Here is a 21,661-nt window from a genome sequence, read left to right as displayed (position 1 = left end):
CACAGTGGCAGACACCAGGTCTTGGCACTGCTGTAATCTCTCTGGTCTCTAGCATTCTGCATATTATTCCTAGGACACTTCATGAATTTTAGTTTTCTTTTCATATGACCTTAATATATGTGTAATCTACAGGTCCTGGATGCACTTGACGAGATGGGTGACTTTCTACGGCTAAAGTATTCGCGCCACCCCAGATCAGACCGCGTTGTGTTGTATGATGAGCCAAATTTTGAACTTGATGCATAAGAAAACTGCTGCTAGAAATCTTCCTCCTGTGGAGCTCCCTGACATTGGATCCCAAAAGCAGCCCTTGTAATGCACATAGTACATGTTCTCCATGGCATTTCAGGTCTGCTGTGTGGATAGTACCATGTAGCAGTTCTCCCACATTTGAACCATACTACCCCTATTACCTATGTTCTATTGCAAACACTTTCAGTCTTAGGCATAGTAGTATAATGGCTAATGCTACAACACTTTATCTTACCTCTGGGTATAACCAAGTTTCTGAATGCCAGCAAACAATGTGATTTAGAAACATGCTGGAGCTAGTGTTGTCTGCAGTTTTGTATATGGAAGGAATTTGGCCATACTGTAAAAATGATGTGTATAGATATCCAGCAGTAAAATGAGGTGCTCTGTTACTAATTACTGTGACGATAAAATACATTGACAAAAATGTATAATTACCTTTAAATTGTTTGCATAAAAGCAGGTTACTGTATTGTAAACAGCAGGAGAATGAGATTAGACCCATACAGGTCAAGCGCAGCAAAGTTAGTATCATTGCATTGTTAGTATCATTTCCTGTCAAGAGGCAAAGTGGAAGTGTTAGCATAGATGTGGGGAAACTGTAGAAATTTGACTGTCTATTCCTGATGTTCATCCATTTTTCTTGAATGTGTGTCTTTTTTTTTCAACCTAACTATGTAACTATGTTAAACAACTTGGAAAGTGTATTTAACAGTGAGAGCTTATTTACAGTGAGAAGGTTTCCAATGATAAGGTTGGGTTAAAATCTGATGGTCTACCTCCTATTTATATAATGAAAATGAGTTTACTAAAACTAGACATATATTGTATCTGTGTGCCATGGTCAATTTTATCATCAAGTGCATTTAGAGTCTGGAAGACTCAGTATTAAGTTATAGAGTTCTTGATATTGTTGCAAAAAAGTACTCCAGCGTTGGTAGTATCTGCCATAGCATAAACAGAAGAAATTTGTCTAATAGAAAAAACACTATGCAAAATGAAAATCTAACTTGTAAAGATTCTGTTGCTAAAAACAAAGCAAAACTACTACTATAGTTTTGAAGTTCATGCACCCTTCATGAATGCCAGGCCTTTTTGACACCCAAAGGTTTCCTGCCCCTTCCTACCTCCTGAAAATTTCTCTTGGTCATTGAGGGAGCCTATGATAGTGATGGCCCAGTAAGAATGTGGGGAAGGAGGTAGCACCAGACTGCATAAAGGAAAGCTTTTAGAAGCTGCTCTGGATAGCAACAGTCCGTACCTGCAGCAAGAATAGCTTTAATTTTTGGATAGAGAATTATGGGGACAGGCTGCAAGTAACATACTTGCTGGACATTGATCATTTAGGTCATGTATTGCTCAGTTCTTCCAATAATCCACCAGTCTGAACTAGATATTAGTCTCGCTACCTAACTTTAAACCTCAAAAATTATACTAGTTAAATGGTAGCGTAACAACCAAATCTTTATAAAACACTGTTGAATTTTATTGAAATGTTGTTATCCCATGATTTTTGAAAAGTTACAAATCCTTTGTCAAGGAAGAACTGCTGCAGCTTTTCTTTTGGGACATTTAAAGTTCTAATATTTATTTGCACTGTAGTACTTGTATGCAAATTAACCTATGTACATAATAACTTTTGTATATATGTTATTTTTGGTATTTGATGCACTATCAAAGCTTACAAATTGCTGTTTAGATGCATTTAACTATAGATCTATTTCATTGTCACATTCTATCCGATGACCAGTGGTGTACAAAAGCTAATGGGTTCTGTTAAAAGATAAATGTGCACAGAGCTGTTGTTTTAGTTGTAAATATATTGTACAGTAATCTAAATTTTTCGAGACTCCTAGTTGTTGGGGTAGCCACAAGCAAAGACTTAATCAAAGTGCAGCACTGTGGACTGATCCAGGTGGGTTATAATCTATGGATCTTGGGCTGTCCATGGAATCCACTCCTTATGTAGGCCAGTTTTCATCCTTTTTAACATGGGGGAACCCTTAAAAAAATGTTCAGGTTCTAAGGAACCTATACCATAGTTGATTTATCCACAGCTCACAGTACGCTAGCTTTGCTTGCCATTGGAATTTTTCCCTTACAGAGAGCCAAAAAGATTATTGGTGTCAGTGGCAAGTGATCTGAGAAGCATAAATTGGTAATTGATTAAGGAACCCTTAGCAACCTCTGGAGGAACCCTGGTTGAGAAACATTGCTCTAGGCCATGCCGTGGCCTAGCTTAAAAATATAGCTAAAAAAATCATTTGGTTTGTTGGCTGACACTTAGCCTTCTGTTGTGAAGTGGTGGTATGCTGACAGAACCTTTGTGTTGCTGTGGAGCTGCTAAGACAGAATAATGTAGACATTCCAGATGACAATCAGACAGGCCCACCACTTAATTTATGCCTCACACAGACCTTGTGGAATCAACTTTTAATTTGATTGGTTTTTATGTTCAATTGAAAGGACCAGACTCTGTTTAAACATGATACCACTTCTGAGTGGACATCCCTCCTAAATTCCCTTACAATGCTGAAACTGACTTTTCCCTGTACAGGGACCAAGTCTTTACTATTAAAGTACAACAGAGGTCATCAGGAAAGGTTTATACCACACTCCTTCTTTAGGATGTACAACATTCTAGAATTCTTAAAATTAGTTTGTTATACCTAACTTTTTCCAATCAGAACCCAGCAGCTGCCAAGTCAGAAATTTGCTGCCCCAAAAAGAGGGACAAGGCAGTCGGGTACATTTTATGTTTCTTAAAGCTATTACTGCATGGTATCCAAAGTGAAACTAAGTGCCTTATAGAAAAAAACTATTACATTTCAGCTTGAAACTTTACTATTTTAATATGAAACTATATTGTACAAAGAGGAGTAGCAGAGCCAAATATCTATTAGTGCTTCTAAGCAGTTTCTATACTGTAAAATACAAGTTTGTTTTAATGCTGCATCTATTTAATAAACCCTGAACACGTTGTGCATATTTCAACAAATAAATATTATTTTGAATATTTAAAGCATATAAAACATCAAACATTTTCATTGTGTAATTATAGTTCATCTGTTTTAAATTAATGTGTACTACAGTTACTGATTTGGATTTTTTTTTCTGTACAGTACCTATTCACATTCTGGAGCTTGTAACAGTCTCTTCCTAAAGTCTATGAAGACCTAAACCATGAACTTTGTTGATTTGCTCTCTTTTGGTCTGATTGCTGTTTTTTTCACCCATTCAGCTACAATAATGGGGCAAGTAGGAAAACTGCAAATAGTAGAATACACAGCTACTAGGGAGAGATTAGGTCTTCTTCCCTGTATTCCCCTTTCTTTCAGCAAGCCAGACTTTTTACAGATAAACTAAGTGTTTATGTGGGTGTCATGCACCTTTATGCACCTAGCCAATTCATTGGACCAGAGTGACCACACATTTGAGTACAAGCAAAGCTGAGCACTCACTAAGGAGCTGTCCAGCACATCCATTGTGCTTTGCATTCTAAAACCAGAAGCACATGCTGTATATAATAATAGCATGTATTGCCATCACTGTGTACATATATTATAAATATACACTGACAATATTTATTTATACATTTTACATAATAAAATATTTTGTAAATTCCTATATAAAAAATAATATTTTCTTGAAAATTCTTTTCTTACTGTAGAAAATAGAACCAGCTGCTTGCCATTTTGTAGAACAAAGAAAATTCAATATAATTACAACTGCAATTCACACTGTATGCCATTTTATGCAAAGGGCTACTCCCGATTCCTATTCAATTCTTCCCTGAACTCCTTTGAAGGTGGCAACTCAACCTGGAACTTCCTTGTGACGAAATGTGTTTAAAGGAAAACCAAAATGTTGGAATAGGCAAAGCAGAACCTAGCAAGAACATCCACAGAGTCTTACCTTTTTCATGCTGCCTGGCCCAATGCAAAAACTGAAACAGTTTGTGCAAGCTTTAACTACGCATGCTTCTCTTCCCATGTGACAACATTTAAACCTGTTGATTGGCCTCCCTGGCACTAAGCACTAATCTTCTGGAAGATGATGGAGTATAACATGTACCCCAATACTCTTTTTTTGGATGTGTTGTGAGAGCTTGGAGAAGTATTACCTGTTGTGGTGCCTTGCTATTAAGCTAATCATTACTTTGTCCAGTCCAAAACCCCAGCTGAAAGTATTTTCGGGATGTACCTTACTACATGTTTCTCTTCCTGTATAACACTCCCAACCCATGTAAAATGCAACTGAAGACAAAAAGGTTGTAAAACAAAACATTCTCAGGAACATTGGGTGAAAGGCCCAAAGTGTTGGAGCACTGTGTTGTTATGCATTCGATATGACATGTACTTTTATAACTGTACATTGTTGGATTAAGGTTTTGTAAGAATAAAGAACTTTGTAATAATAGAGGCTTTAACAAAAGTTTGTTTTCCTAAGTCTCCCAAACCACAAAAGACTTTCTTTTTCAGGACTATATTATGTTAACCACCAAAGACACAATAACATGTAATTAAATGTCAGAACCAGGGTGGCCTACATAAAAAAAGGACAGAAAAAATAAAAACTCTCTAGTAGAAGAAAACATTATTGTAGAAATTATAGGGGGAAAACTCACAGTAAGATTGAGCTATGAGTCCATTGTTACTTTAAAACACTTAAGTGGGTTAGATATTTAAACTTGGAATAATAGAACTGAAGTAATGCAGAACACGTTTTCATTTGTGTATATATGTTTAAAAAATGACAAACCAGCAAAAAAAAGTCATTTGATATTGCAGATTAAAGATTTTTCTCTAAAGCTTTAGGACAAAGTCATACCAAAAGATTTACCATAACATCCATTAACTTGCAAACCCTTTAGTTCACTTAAATCTGTTACTTTTGCTTTAGTTTGAATGCTGACTGGCTAAATAATGTGCCAACCTGTTAACGTGTTACCCCTCTGCTACAGCATGAAGAGTCTCACTGCCTGCCCTCATTTTAATATAAAAGGCATACAAAAATACAGGATGTGGTCCCATCATAATGGGTGCTTAGATGAGAAAATTGGAGAGCAGACATGTTGCCTCTATAAGATTACAAGGACAGTAGATGACTCAACCAACCTTTAATGATATATAACCTAATTAGTGTACCCTATTTCATCCAGAAATGGAGATAAATACTACCAGGTTCTCAATAAAAAATATATTAGGCACAATATAAAACCAGTGAATCTTAAAAATAGTCTTGAAGCCATAATGCTATGTAAAGTGCGCTGTAAGAACTGTTCTTTCTTATTGTCCATAAAGTATAGGCAACCCACTTTCCTGCGTAATATTTTATGACCAGCCTACTATTGTGTTTTCCTTTGCAATATATTTTATAGGCATACAAGTATTGTATACGCAACCCACCATTGCATTTTCCTGTGTAATGAGTTCTCAGTGATGATTGCAGTTTCAGGCAGTAAAAGGAGCCAAGTGTCCATTTTTGGGAAGAAGAAACTAGGGGCTCCAACATGATTGCAGGGACTAAGGCTATATACACATGTGCAATAATTGTCCTTTTCAATGACAAAAGACTGAACGATGCATGAACAAGGGCTGTACATACAGTTTCGTTCTGCTTTATGGAGAGGGAAGGGGGAGAACAATGGAGTGGCAACCTGCTGCGCTCTCTCCCCTTCACTTTCATTCCAATCGTTCGTGGATCCGCCAGGACACGTCAGATTCTCGTCCGATATTAGTCCTGAGGCGATTATTGGACGAGGATCATCTGACATGTGTATGTAGCCCAAGGGATATATTTATCTGTGGTGTACACAAATACATCCCCAACATTTCACCAGTATGCCCCCATTGCAACCCACGCCATAATGTAAATTAGTAACTAGGGATAAGCTAAGTTTTAGTACATTAGATGTTCAATTTGATAAAATTAAAAAAAAAAACTTGTGACTTTTTTATTTAGCTTTCACCAGAAAAAAAATATTGATTTCATAGAGTGGTACAAAGCTATTGGTGGTCTGGCATTCCGAATGATTTGTGATCTAAAAATGAATGTATAGCAAGTGCAAAGCTAGAACAAGGTGCTTTATATGAACGTACGGATATAAATAGCACTACTATTTTTATGTTTGAAGGCACTGAATGCACTATTTCTGTAAAAACGTTTTGCTTTTAATAAGATGTATACGAGTTGTCAAAATTATTCTTTGTAAATAAAAGTTGTATGATATTTTGATACACACTTATATAGCAATGTGTCATTTGTTCAGAATTAGGGATCAAAGATCACTTCTTTACAAAATATATATTTTAATTTTTTTGTGGGTTGATGGCAAGTGAAATGCTTTTTCATAGGTCTCTGTTTCAGGATTGAAAGCCCGTAGCTAATTGGTTCAGCCCCTGGACATGGCATCCTAGCCTGTCCAGGGGCTGAACCCCTGTCAATATTAAATATTACAAAGTTTAGGTGTAACCAATTGTATGTGGTGCCATTGCAGGGGCAATGCAGTTGCAGAGTGTTTTAAAACGTCACCCATGACTTTAGTGGTAAATATATTGTGTTACAAGGTATTTACATGGAGAAGAAAAGAATTATATACAGCCCTTGCAGCTTTTCTATTTGCTCACCCTATCACACATTAGCTTCTAGTATTTACTACTCTGTTCAAAGACGTACAAATATCATGCTACCCAATATCCTTGATGTAATATCTCCTTGACTAGCCTTATTCTAAACAGAACACATGCATGCACAACCTATAAGGCAAAAGGAAATGGTAAATCTCATGGCACCCTGATTGTCCCATCCTCACCCTTTGTAGCTATTTCCAAACTGAACGCTGTAATAAATCTCTTTCCTGGAAGGTGAAGACACAGTAATTGGCATTTCCACTCACTGTTACCAGTGTTACCTGCCACCTTGTTAAGAAAATTTTGCTTCCAACTTTGGCGCTAACATGTAAAAATCAAAAAAGTGCTTTGAGTTGTCATTGCCGTCTAGAAAATGAACAGACCACCCAAAGACCTAATGTATCCTGACCTGGAAATCTCAGCAGTTGTAGATTTAGGAAAAACTCAATTGTGTTAAGATAACTGCAGAAGTCTCTTTTTACTAAGCAAATGCAAGTGACAACACTGCTGTTTTACACCTTAGCCAACATATGTCACAGAGTCCTGTGATTTAGGAAGAGAGCCATGCACCACACACAGTGCACTCTGCCCTCCTCACCCTTCCTCTTCACAGCTTGCTTGTTTGTGCAAAATCTCAGCTTGCTTGTTTTACACACAATGTTTGTCATCAGTGAACAAACATCCACATGGTGGCTCTTACGTGCAACTTCTAGAGGCCTGAAGATCTGCAAATAGAAATAGAAATCACTGGGAATTTTTACTTTTTCTGCAGTCGCAACAAGCTACAATATATCGGACAACAAAATACTATGGAGAAAACTGGCAAAGCCTTGTAGGTACCCACAGACATTTGACAATAGCCTCCATACGTGGCCTTTTTGGAAGGACTAGGTGACAATTTATACCTATTGATCAAACATGTTGCACAGCCTATGTAGCTTTAATTTTAGGAATATTCACCAAGCTTTCCCTCCTTTCCGCAGTTCTAGATTGGTGATACTAGGAATTTTGGCAAACCCATTTTGCGAAACCATGGGAAGAGGAATTTAAAACAAGAGGATTCCCAGAGCTTCATTTAGCCCTGGGAATCCCCCTGTTTGCGATCCCCAGGGCACTAGAGGTTAATTAACCTCTAGTGCCTCGGGGATCGCACACTTTTCTCAATGAATGCAGCCACAGCTGCAAACATTAAGAACAGCGTTCGCCAACCTTTTCAGGTCCGCAGACCACTAAAATCACCGGCTCCTGACCGCACATGCACGGGGAGCCGAGTGTCACTCAAAGGGGGAGAAACCTCCCCCAGAGTGACATCATTATGACATAACCCCACCCACTACCCCATCACAGATCTGAGCCTGCAATGGGAGAGTGGGCGGGTTGTGTGCAGGGACAGCCTGCCCCAACTTCTCTGAGCCTGGAAACTGCTCAGGGTAAGTGTTCCGTGGCTCTGACCAGTGCGTCCCGCCAGTGGAGTCCTTCTCCTGACCCCCAAAATTTTCTTGCGGACCACCAGTTGGCAACCACTGATTGAGAAGATGCCGGGCAAAGGAGAACTTCCTGACATTGTAATATAAGTATCTCCTACAAATGATACATTTGTTACAGATACAAATGTATCATTTGTAAGAGATACTTATATTACAATGTCAGGAAGGTTCTCCTGTGTCCTGCATATTCTCAATGACTGCAGCTGTGGCTGCATTCATTGAGAAGGGTGTACAATCCCCGGGGCACTAGAGGTTAATTAACCTCTAGTGCCCAGGAATCACAGAGGATCCTCCTGTTTGGCGAGAGCTTAACCTCTCGGTGAATCAGAAGGCCGTTCTCGCTTACATTTTCGGTAAGCGAGAAAGGCCTGATTCGCTGCAAGATCGAACTTAATATTCTCACTCGCTCATCCCTAATACTGACCCTCTGGCTTCAGGTGTTCTGACTTTACTGTGCTACATTTTTTAGTTTTAAAGGATTCAGACAGTTTTCACAGGCAAGTTATTTCTGGCTCAATTCATTCTCCATTTGTCAAATTCAGCATATCTTCTGCCTTCTAACAACAAGGTGCTAGTTGGCCCCAGTTCTGATCTCTCCTATTTTCTGCCTTCCCTTACTGCTTTCCCTAAGGCTATGTAGACACACAAAATAAGTTTTGCCCTAGACAAATGATCATCATTGTCTTGGGAAAAATCTAGCTTGTGTACAGCAGTCCCCCAATACTGCACAGCAATTCACCGTAGTGGATCTCTAAACAATCAACCAGGGATGACGGCAGTATTTTTTCAATGTGGAGGACACATGAGGGTGCCCGCTGCTCATCTTCACTTTCTCCTCTCCATAGAACTAAAGAATGTGTGTACAGAATTCATTCAATCTGGTGTCACTGGCAACGATCATGAAAAATTATTTCCAACTACATATAGCACATAGCTTACAAAGGATCAGAAAATCAGGAGTTATGGGTACACAGTTGGAAAAAAAAACTTACCTAAATGGCTTCCATCACTATACTAAAAATTGAGTATTAAATCACCATATGGTTTGCTTACCTGTTTGCTTTGTGACAGAACATAGACATTCAGATACTGCCAATGCCTCTCAATAGCTAAACGGAGAGCTTTTCTTTTTCCTTTAAGCCCTTCTTACACCCTTACAGGATCCATAACCAGTTGGAAATCACCAGTTAGAAAGACAGAACACTCTTCTTACTATGCAAATGCTGAAGACAGTGCTGCAAAAGAACAGTGTAGTTGTTTGAGTGCGTATCTGTACTATGTCAGAACAAGATAAATCAGAACCAACTTGTCAACTTTGCTATAAGAATACATTTCAGTACATTTAGTAGTTGGGGTTTCTTGGAATCACACACAAGTCTATATTTTAAAATCTTCTTCCCTATAAGCTGTAGGGACACTTCTTCCCAACTCTCACCAGCACTGTGATCACCTCTGTGACAAAGTCCAAGTTGGTGCTTTGTGATCTTGTTTGTCTTGTATCAGTGATGTTGTTTAAATCAGCACTGCTTATAGTCTTTTATCCTTCTTCAGTGAAGTCAAAAGATGAAAAGGGTCCTCAGCTTACGCCTGACAATTACCACATAGGCCTCCCTGCAGACAAATACATTTCTCTTTATCAGTTAATTTGCCATTACTTTTTATAGCACAAAACACTAACATTTATATACAGCACTGTCCTCAAGGAATTCCATAATCTAACTAAATGTCCATAATAGTAATTTTAATAATTGGAAAAGAAAGTTTATAAGCATGTGCATATGTCTGGCAAGCAGTGCTAAAGAATGGACATCTGCCTGTCAATAAATTCATTCAAATAAACCTCTGCCTGATCGGAAGTGCCTTATTATAATCATGTGCCTGGTGCCACCATATACCCATTTGACTGGTAGTGTCTCCATATATTATTATAATATATATATATTCTAATGCTAGCGATACACAAAAACTAAAATCCTTTCTCTGATGCCTTTCTCATTTCTATCCATCCAATGTATAGTACTGAGGGTCGTATGTGAAGTTCACTACAGACTGTGATAGTTGTATGAATGGAGACCAAACTACAAGAGCACGTCTTGTCCTCTGCAATTTCCACTCAGCCCTACTGAGGTATATAAGAAAAGAATGACACACTCCACACAAATTCTGACTATTGCCATCCTGTTTTTGGTCTCAAATAGGCCTGAAAGGTCTATGTTTCTAACCTCCAACAATAAAGCCATTTTCTTGGGGGAAAGGGGAAATAAGCATATTTTGCTGTTTCCCCTCATGTAATAACTTTTATGAGACCCCAATATGAGCAGCCTAAGGGTGTTTCCTGCCAAGATATTAGGGTCATCATCACATGTTCTGGTGTGTGTCAGCATCAAAGGCTGGGTTTGGCTGAGGATGGACATTAAAAGCTAGCTGGCCTAGGGGAGAAAAAAAGTACAAATCTGGCCCTGGTCACCACTTCAAAAAATAGCCACATGCCAGACGTTACAGGCAGCATTTGGCCATGTAGGGGTGCTTGAAGAACACATGTCAACCACCCATCACAGCATTCAGTGGCAGTGCGCCAGCCACCCAGGAACCGCCATGGTTGCCACCAGTCTGAGTGAGCCCTTAGAGGAGTGTGTGCCTCTCAGGTCATATACCACTGACACCAATTATCTTTTTGGCTTCCTACTAATCATCACACTAATGTACTGTGAGCTGTGGTTATAGTATTTATAACAGGGCTTCCCTAAAAACCTGAACCATAATTCAAGGATTCCTCCGTGTTAACAAGTTTGAGAAAAGCTGCCTTAGAATATACTGAATGCACTATACCAATACAAAATGATGTTCTCTGTTAAGTGGATCTGCACTGTATGTAATACTTATTTGTGTCTGTAACATGGATGAAGTCAGAGGCAACATATATGCCCAGAACATATTTTTCTATTTCAAATAGTGTTAAAAAATCCCATGAAATATATACCTTTTATCTTTCCATTTTCAAATCCTGTGTATCGATTAGAAAGATAATACAATGATCTGTACAGTACATGACCCTGTGTAACCCTGGGAAATGCTATGCTTGATTTATTGCTTTGTGTATTAGGCCCAATTGAAGTATGGTGGGTTATGAATACTGGAATGCTTTGAGCTTGCAGCGTGATGTATTGAGGTCTCTGGAACAAACTGAAAGGTTTATGTATAGCATGTGAATAAACATATCAGCTAACTCTTTACAGTCATGAAAATCTGATGATTTATTGTTTACCCCTTCACCACTCTACACAGTCTATGTTATACCGCACTTTGTAAAACTGTAATAAAATGAATAAAAGGATAGGCCTCCCTTTTTTATTGGAAGATGTGGATGATCTTATGCCAATGGAAATCTACATTATTATGTTATTTAGCCATGCTGACTTTGGTTCAACAGGGTTTTTTTTCAAATTTGACTTGTAATTGTGCAGAAGATAAAAGTTCTCTTCATTTTACAAGGATTTTATTTTCTTCATTTATTAGAACACTTATCTAAGAAATAAGTATTTTAATAAGTTATTCAAAGGAATAAAACCTCCCTGCCAGATAACCTATTTAACCATTTATCTTCTGCACCTTGGTATCATTGTAGTTTCTTACATTCTAATTTTTTGATTGGGTAAAAATCCAAGGATGCAAACATATCATCAGAGTGTTCCATGCTTTTAGGTCCATTGGTTCCGCCTATATTACAAGCATGAGTAGGAGGTTGCATGACTCAGAATCATGTAATTAAAGGTTGCAACAACAGTGTGAATGCCTGCAAGAGTTTAATAAAATATATGGAAAACCAGTAAAGGTATTCACTTTAACATAATTGAATTGTTCCCTGCCTGATATTTTTTCAGCTGTTCCCTGGAGTTCCTCTTTATATAACATGAAGCTTTATGTTGATGCAGTGTCATGGTGACATCCTCATGATATACATAAAAAGCCATGACACGGCTCCCAATTACTTAAGCTAAACTCCAGGCATACTGCTAAATAAACATATGCAATACACATATGTCAACTGCTCTACCTGCCAGAGGATTTGTAATTTTGTTCAACATTTCTAGGGCTTCATACATGCCTGCCAGACAGTACAGCCAAGAATAAGACCTCACGTTTCTGAACCGTGGTAAGGAAAGACAGCTGGGTCCAAGATCCATCCATCCAAGATCTGCTGATTTGATCTATAAAGGAGCAGTATTACACAAATGAGGTGGTGCCTGTATGCATTCTCTCTATGTTAGAGGGACAGCACTGTATAGACCCCCTGCTCTCCCAGCATTTGTGCAGAAGATTATAAGACACTAAAGACATACAGTAATTGATATTTCTTGCATTTCCTGTATTTCTTTCAGACTTGACATAATTAAATATTTGTGATTTCCTAATCCATACACCCCTAATTTTATTTACGGGAGGGCAAAATCATTGACTGTTCTGTATCTCTAGCGGTTGACATTTAATTTTTTCCATCCAGATATCAGTAAGGATCTCTATGGCCATGCATTGGTTCCCGCCATTCTGAAGCTTCACATGTTTGTGGCACACCCTGCTAATTGGGGGAGAATATATTCAGCAGAGAATACTAGTAAAAAAATAATGGTTGATAGTTTTTTTTAGCTTACCGACAACTACTCTCACATTAAGGTCATCCAAACTGAACAAATATTGTAAAAATGACATGTTTAGGTTACTATCAGTACACATCACATATCAGTATAATCAGAACATACCTATGCACTGGGAGCTGAAGATAATTGCAATTTTCCAGGTTAATATTAATGTTAGCTCTGCCACTACCATCTATTGATCCTCCCTTTAAGTCAATAGGGCTATCCACCCCTAGGGTGACCGATGGGAACATTGGGTAGCATTAGGTTCAGAACCAGATTTAACCTTCATGGGATTATTTATTGTACAGTCTATATGTTTGTAATGTGATCTCTTCCCAATATTAATATGTTGTGAAACTCTCTAAGATCTACAAAACATAACAACATCTGGCCTATTTTATAGGCTCAGATTGTGAGCTTTTTTGGAATTTAGGACCCCCATAATTGCAGTGATTTTTTTGGTTGTATCTGCACTAGACGATGGTAAGATTCAGTGGCTGTGTTGTGTCTTCATTTAAATTAGATATTGATGTTTGACTGGATTGTAATTTCCACATCCCACAAAGTTCATAACGAAACCCAATGCACATTGCAGAACAAGAAAAGTTACAAACCGATGGGATGTATATAACTCTTTGAAAAACTACTAATGTGTTAGATGAGTTAAAAGCTCTCATTGTCTGTGGTCCTAGAGACTATGGTAACCTCATTTCAGCGTACTGACCTGAAAATGGACAGATGCTCTGAATTGCCTCCTTGCCCTGTCTCCCCAGGTGACACAGGCTGGAGGAAGTAAAGGGGATGAACTGCTTTCACTTGTATTTGTTTAGTGAATACAAGCAAATGGTTGGCTAACTCCGGCACTTTTGTTTGCCATTCAGCACTGGTGGGCTCTGCAACCTACTCAACCATGCATCATTGAGCTCTCGGAAATGACACATTAAAAAGATTTCTATGGCTTTTCTTCTCCACAGTTTTACCTGTTTTTGCAAATGTTTAAAATGAAAACTTTTTTTATATGAATCCGCACTAGTTATAAATCAGTAAAAGTATTTTGTATTTTTTGTTTCAGCTGTTTAGCACAGTACTGTTCAGATTGTTGTTAAGCATTACTGCATCCCCAGATAGGATATCCTAGAAGAATATGGCAAATTTTACTAAGGTTGGCCTGGGAATGATAAGGCTACATGCCAATACTTGTTACTATCTGATCATTATTTAGGATTTTTTTTAATCCAGTTGTATTTATAGTAACATGTATGGTGGTGTTGCATTCAGATCTGAATTGTGGTTCCTTCGCACAATCTATATTTCCAATACAAGCACATGCAGGTTTGTGCATAGGGTACCTAAGGAGGGCTGTAAAAAGAACCAAGCAAACCCAAATGTACATAAATCTAGGAGAAGGACTTAGGGAGGAAGATACAATTTCAGCACTGTGAGGGTGGCTTGGACAGTGGGAAGTGTGCACATTATTTAGCTCTACCTTTAGGCCAGAGAACATTTCCTCCCTCCATGTTTACTGATCCCTACACATGATTCAAGCACATCATCCTCCCTACTCTGTTAATGTTTATGTGATTCATTAGAAACAATATCAATGATATGAAAGTGGGTTTAAACTTGTCAGAATCAGAGGATCATATACACTAAGAGAGAGACTGTCTTTTTATGCATCTTGGAGTGTGCATGAAGAAACAAGTTTTACCAATGATGGACTGGTCCACTTGGAGACACTTGGAGCATACTCAGGGTAACTAGATGGCACAAAGACTGAGAATCAATGGCAGGCATAGTCAACAGTGGGCCCCTGTGAAGAACTGACTTAGGGCCCCCCTGCCCTCGTTTGCTGAGCTGAATCCGTGGACTTTGTGCAGAGACACAGTTTGCACATTCCTATATCTGCCCCTGCTGGGAGCACACTTGAGGGTCACTTATACATTGGCCACACAAGGGTTATAAGATAACATGTGAATTGAGAGGGATTTTGGAGATGCTGGTGTGACTAGATGACCCATGGGCTGAAAGTGCACCGGAGGCATTGGTACCCAGAGGCTGGGGCTGGCAAGAAGGACACAGGAGGCACAGAGACACAGGTACGAGGTATGTACTTGGAGCAGGAACATGCTTGGCAGAGGTATAGAGACGTGTTGTTTGAACACCAAGCCGCATCTTGCTCCTCTGCCAAGAGGAGCAAGACTGGAACTAGTAATGAGATAAGCTGCAGGAAATCTACAGGGAATGCTGATAATTAGTGCTATGCTCTCCACTTGATTTTTAGTGGCTTTTTAGTTGCTCCCACAATAGATTATCTCTTTAACAACTATAAAGTTCAATATGGGCAATAGGGAACAAAATTTGGATCTGTGCATTGCCTATGCAGGGCAAGTGTAAACATCTCCTAAATCTTCTATTGAGATGCCTACCTCTTCCTTGCCTACTAGAGAAAAGTGATAATACCTAGCACCATGTCTGAGAGAACAAATGCCTCTCATATTATGCAATGGTGAGGGCCAGCCACTAAGCTACAGAGCTTTTATCAGAAGGTGGGGGGAGAGTCCTTAGCCCTGTGTAAGCATCCATCAAAGTGACTTGGTAAATTAAAGGCTATTTCTGTTTGCTCTGGTGTGCAAACAGAGCAGGATAGGAGTGAAAGGAAGGTGACCCTATTAAGGGCAATGCCCTGCCTGAAAAAGACACATTTTCCCTTTAAAGAAAATCTTAGGTAATCTACATAAGTAAAGCATCAGACAAGCCATAGTAAGGACCTCCAGCTGTCTACCCTTAGATATCCTTTCAGTGTCCCAGGAACACTCAATTCTAGGATTTACATTTACTTTTTGACCAGTTCCAATAGTTAGGAACCCACCCACCCATGCATCTTCCTATTGACCTATCATAATTAATTAAAAAATAGCAAAGTAATCTTCAAATTGAAGCATGGACAGCACCAGCTGCCAATATGTACCTAGCTAAAAATTATATTATGGTATGCCCTAGAGCAGGGGCCCCAACCCCTGATTCGCAGCCCACTAGTGGGCCATCTGACAGATGAGCTCTGGCAGGTGCACCCACCAACAGCCCCGGCTCTGGCAGGTGCACCCACCAACAGGGTCAGGAGAAGGACCCCGCTTGGGAGGGGGCTCACCGGCCATAGTTGCCGACCATGTCTCCTGGAGACATTGCAGGCTCATGGTGGGTTGTGTCTTTGGACCTAACCCACCCACTCTCCCATCACAGGCTCAGACCTGCCATGGGAGAGTGGGCGGGTTCTGGCATCATGACATCACTATGGGGGGAAGTTTTTCCCCTTTAAGTGTCACACGGCTCCCCGCACGTGCACAGTCCAGAGTCTGCAAGCCTCAAAAGGTTGGGGACCACTACCCCAGAGGATCCCAAACTAGGGAGTTAGGACATATCCACAAGGTATTCTGCAATGCAGTATGGACAGGACATACCTTATAGTAGCCTTTCCCAGAAACTTAGATTACATTTGGAAGTGTCCTAGATTTGGGTATTTTGGGGTGTCTAAGAAAAACATTTTAATAAATCAAAGGCACCAAACAAAGTATGGTTCTGCCTTAAATTGATTTAAGCTTATTTATTTTATTTTTTTTGTTGTGTAAGATGGTTTTGGTTTTTATAACTATTTTTCATATTGAATATATTGTAAAAGCATTATGCATGTAAAAAAGTTTAAAAATACAGTAGTAATGTTTTTTGGTATATATACACATACATTTTAAATACCAGGAAATGTTGCTCAGTTTGCCACTGCTAGTAGGTGGTATTACAGATTACAGTGCTGTCAAAACTTCATACTACATAGAGTATGTCTCATCAGAAAAGCATTCTTGTTAAAGCAAATCCAAAATACATTAGAAACATTCCTGCCTTTTAAAGTTGGTGGTGACGCAGACACTTTTCTGTATCTTGTCAGATTGATCAGATATGAACACACAGAAAAGAGGTTTCAATGACCTGAGAGTGTATTCTATAGAACACATGTAATGATGAATTCTTTCACCAAAGCACAGGTCATACTGCACAGAGCATAACTAAAACCTAAGAACTGTCACACACTGACAGGTAAATTCCATTAAGTGGATACTCCCCATGCTATGAAAAAATGGTACAAGCACAGTCCATGCAAGTCTTGTCCATTAGCCAAGTACTGTTTTTTAATGACAATTTTACTTAAAAGCCCTGCTTTGGTATAGAATGTCATTTTTTTTTTAACTGTCATTGCAATGACCTGATGAAGACATTGGAAGCCTGGAAAGCTTGTCTTGAAAAACTGTTTAAATGTGCAAAAAAAGCATCATATGCAGTACTAATCAGTTTCTATTAGGATGTTCCAGGAAAGAAAAGGAGAAGGACTTCCCTTGAAAGTAGGTGTTGTCAAGGTTCGTGAAGAACAAAGGGAAGTCTGTTCTCTCTCATGGAATTTTAGTTCAATCTTACATGGTTGTGTTTGGTTGGTTTTTGGAAGTCAGAGTAAACCCACCCTATTTCCAAACCTGGAGCATGTCCACTATCATCTAGCCCAGGGGTGTCAAACTCTTATACACAGAGGGCAAAAAATAAAAACTTAGACAAAGTCGCGGGCCAACCTTGAAATTTATTTAAAAAATTGAGGCGGGCTAAATGAGTGGCCCACCACTGGAACTCCCTCTTCATTGAAATAGCACCGCTACTACAATTCTCTGCATTGCTTGTGTATATAAAACAGTCCAATATGGGGCCACGCATAGGCAGAGAGCACGCTGGTCTATAGACGCGAGTGATGCCGCTACTACAATTCCCGGCATTACTTGTGTCTATAAAACAGTCCAATGTGAGGCCATGAATAGGCAGGGAGCCCACTGGTCTATAGACGCGAGTCATGCCGGGAATTGTAGTAGCGGCGCTATTTCATTGCATTAGCTGGCCAGCTGCAGTTTGTTTTTAGGATTCCTTTAGGGGCCCAAAAAAGGAGGTTGCAGGCCAGATTTGGCCCTCTGGCCAGAGTTTGACACCCCTGTTATAGCCCCTTCCTCATCCATTTTATGGTCCCTAGCCAATCCTATTCATTCAATAAATTTCATTTTTTCAATCATGGAGGCCCAGCAATACATTGGGGCATTATCCAGGACAGCTGGTGTGCAAAATACTCTGGCTATGAATGCCCACACCTTAAGACCGACACTTACCCATCAAGGCATGTTGATATTTGCATAACTACCCCCAATAGCCAAAAAGTACATGAGAGGAATACAAAGAAAGGGCACTCTTCAGCATTGCATAAAAAACATGGAGTCCTGATGATGACATCATGGGTTGTAAAAAAAAAAAAAGTATGTCATGTAGACATAAAGGTTTGTTACAAAATATTTTTTTTGCATGTAGGGCAATGGTGAGAACCAAGGGAAAAAAAATATAAACTTAAACTTCAGTTTTAACATTATAAAAGTCACGATTGTAATCCACATTGAAAACTATATTTACCTTTATGGTTTAGATATAAAATTCTCTATTTATTCATTTTTAATTTAGCTGTCTTCTAATGATTAATCTGCTGCTTACATTCATTTTAATTTGTACTAGCACTGGGGAAAAGATAAACATATAACCAACACACACATGTGTGTAATTTAATATATTTTATGTGATTTTCCCTGAATGGATCTAGTATTTCAAAGAAAAAATATCAGAGAAGGTGGTGGGAAGTGGTTTCCTTCCAAATATATTGAGAAAGTCAGACCTGATTGGAATGAATCACAGTCGTGTGGCTGGTACAGAGCAAGTGAGTTTAATAAATAAAACCTCTACTGAAAATCTTCCAAGTTTTATTATAAAGCAAGCATGTCAGTTTTTTTTTCAAGGATCTCTTTATTCTTTCACATAATGGCCCGGATGGATATATTAGCCGGGTAGGGACCTCTGTATATTTGTTATTGTCATTTTTATCATCAAAAGTTCATGCTCTGGCAAAACTTCAGAAGTTTTTTTCCAGTGATCCATCAGCAAGTTAACATTTTCAGACACTTACAGAGCAGACATGAAGTCTTTTCTACCAATGTCAGCATGAGTAAAGCCATTTAACCCAGCTCTCCTCTCGCTGCACTGTTAATGTATGGATGATGTATTTGGCTGGATCAGCTGTCTGAGCTGTCACAAGGAAAAGTCCAATTTTTGTAAGAAGTTAGGATAAACATTATTTTTTCTTTGCTTTAAAAGTCTGGTCCTCCTATTTTAGCACATAGTGAATTGCTGCAGCCAATGTATTTTATTTAGGAAGAGCTGTGTATAGATTAATGGCATAGATATGGAGCAAATATGTCTTGCACACAGCTATAGTTTAATGTGATATATTTTGACTTCCCACGCTACTCTCCTCTTCCGTTTCTAATAAATTATTAAATAAAACCTTTTTTGTTTTCATACACTGTTCCTGTAATTTTTTTTATAAAGCAGTGAATCTGACATTCACCAAAACATTTCCTGGTTGAGAATAAATCACTATCATTGAATAAAAAGGACCTGAAATGTCCTACAACAGTGAATCCCAGATTCAGTGACTTAGCCAACAGTGGACCCCTTTGCATACCTGACTTGGGACTTCCGTGCTGAACTGATGGGGTCACTGTGAGGCCCCTCTTGGCTGAGGACAGTCCTGGGTCCTTATGCAGAGACACACCTTGCTCCTCCCTCAATCCACCCCGGTCAGATTTACTGCTTTATAAACAGACCCCTTGTCTGGGTGCCTATCAATACATGTAGTCCCCGAGTTAAGAACATCCGACATATGGATGACTCTCATATACAAACAGGGCTTCTCTGCTCGCTTGTGTGCAGGATGGAGGCTTGATGGGAGGAAGGGGGCAGTTCGCATGACTTCTGCAACATCTTGTAATTCTTAAATGACCAAGACAAACTCTGCAGTTGTTTCTTTTTGCATATCAAAGCACAGCTTGCTCCAGAAGTTCATGAATGTCTAGGCTCCATAAAGTTTTTTTTGCCTTGATTTTTTGCTTCCTTTGTGATTAGCTCACAGAATTTTATACAGTTACTGACACCACACTGCCTAATAATATATTGAGACAAGCATCTGTCCCAATTGGATTTGTTCAAATAATGTACCTGTTCCGACTTAGATATAAATTAAACTTAAGAACAAACCTACAGTCCCTATCTCATATGTAACCCAGGGACTTCCTGTACAATGCACACAGATCTTAATGGTGGAAGGAGCCATCAAGGTGCTATACAAAGCTTCCTAAAACAAGAAACTAGTAGATGGGTGAAAGTCTGTTCACAAGAAACACTTGCAGTCAAAGATTTTTTGTTTGACTTGAAGTCAAGTCAAACAAAAAATATACCATACATCTAAAAATGTAAAGAGTAAAAAATGTAAGTAAGACATTCTGCAATGTATGCAAACATAACTTCATGACAGCTATACTTGTTTTTGATACATTGCTGTGGCATTTAAAATGCTTCTATTGAGAATATGTACAGACATCAAAAGAAACCACATCCATAAGATTATGTATCTGAATATGGTATGTTTGCATAAAAGAAATGGTTATTGTTGACTGATCTTTGTTTGGTGTGGGTAAATTGAAGTGCATAAGGGCTCTGTTCCTTGGGGAGGTGTCCATATTTTACAATAGTACGAATTATAGTGCAAATATACTGATAGCACTGATAATAATAAATATTTATATCACCTGGGTTTAAATGTTTGGCTATAGTAATGAATATCATTGTACTAGCATTACAAAGCAAACTAATCATTTTCAGATTTAGATGCAAGCTAGATAATTGATGCTGCTCCAAACATGGTAGACCTAGTTAGGTCTTGTTTCCCCCCTACTTTGACTGGACAATAAAAGAACCAACGGATGGATGGGCTATTTTTTTGTCATTTTACTCTTTCCTCTTTTTAGCTGGTTGCTTGTTAGCACATGTGCATTGCAGCGCCCTGATTAGGCCCTTGTGCTGTTTCCTTCTCTCTCGTTAGGAGTTCTGTTGTGCATTGGATTGGAAGAGGCTAATATCACGTGTGCTTATACTAAAGCTTAGTTCAGAACAGGTTTTCCTGATCCAGTGGCTGGCACCTTGCAAGCCATTCATACCCCTATACTGCTGCATTGGTTCTTGAACAAACCTGCATTTATACATTTTGTCATGGGTAAATAATACATATAGAGACTGATTTATTAAAGCTCTCCAAGACAATAGACTATGATGAAAGAACCTGGGAAATCCAACAAACCTGAAATGGGTTTCCTAATAATCATTTGCTCTTAGTTGGCAAATGTTTTCAATCCTGGACCAGATCCATTCAAGGTTTTCTGGATCACCTAGATTAACCCATGATGGTCTATCTTCTGCAGTCTTGGAGAGTTTTGTTTAGTAAGGGCCATAGTGTCTCCCCATAGCAAGGGCATTAGGAAGCAGTAACTGCACCACAACTTCACCAGCAGTCTGGACATGGCCTAACCGCTTTTAAAAATACAATTGTAATAAAAAAACACATAAAAGAGAGGAATGGGATGGAGGAACGGGCTAAGTGGGAAGGAAAAGTGGGGAAAAAAAACACAAGTTGAACTTGAATGCACTTATTAACCACCTTCACTAGCCATTAAATAAACCCTAACAAGGAGCT

General features: G+C 38.9%; 1 protein-coding gene across 1 annotated transcript in view; it reads left to right on the top strand.

Moving 5' to 3' along the window:
• The window catches only part of LOC140329887 (serine palmitoyltransferase 3-like), a 62,931-nt gene extending 56,436 nt beyond the window's left edge, over nucleotides 1–6,495 (top strand). The window contains exon 11 of the mRNA XM_072410278.1: nucleotides 133–6,495. Coding sequence (XP_072266379.1) covers nucleotides 133–246 — 114 coding nt within the window. The 3' untranslated portion in view covers nucleotides 247–6,495. The remainder of the gene's footprint in view (nucleotides 1–132) is intronic.
• Nucleotides 6,496–21,661: the final 15,166 nt, after the last annotated feature.

Source organism: Pyxicephalus adspersus, chromosome 4 (genome assembly GCF_032062135.1).
Source record: "Pyxicephalus adspersus chromosome 4, UCB_Pads_2.0, whole genome shotgun sequence".
Classification (NCBI taxonomy): Eukaryota; Metazoa; Chordata; class Amphibia; order Anura; family Pyxicephalidae; genus Pyxicephalus; species Pyxicephalus adspersus.
The sequence above is the reverse complement of the archived record's forward strand: the minus strand, read 5'-3'. Positions and strand labels throughout refer to the sequence as shown.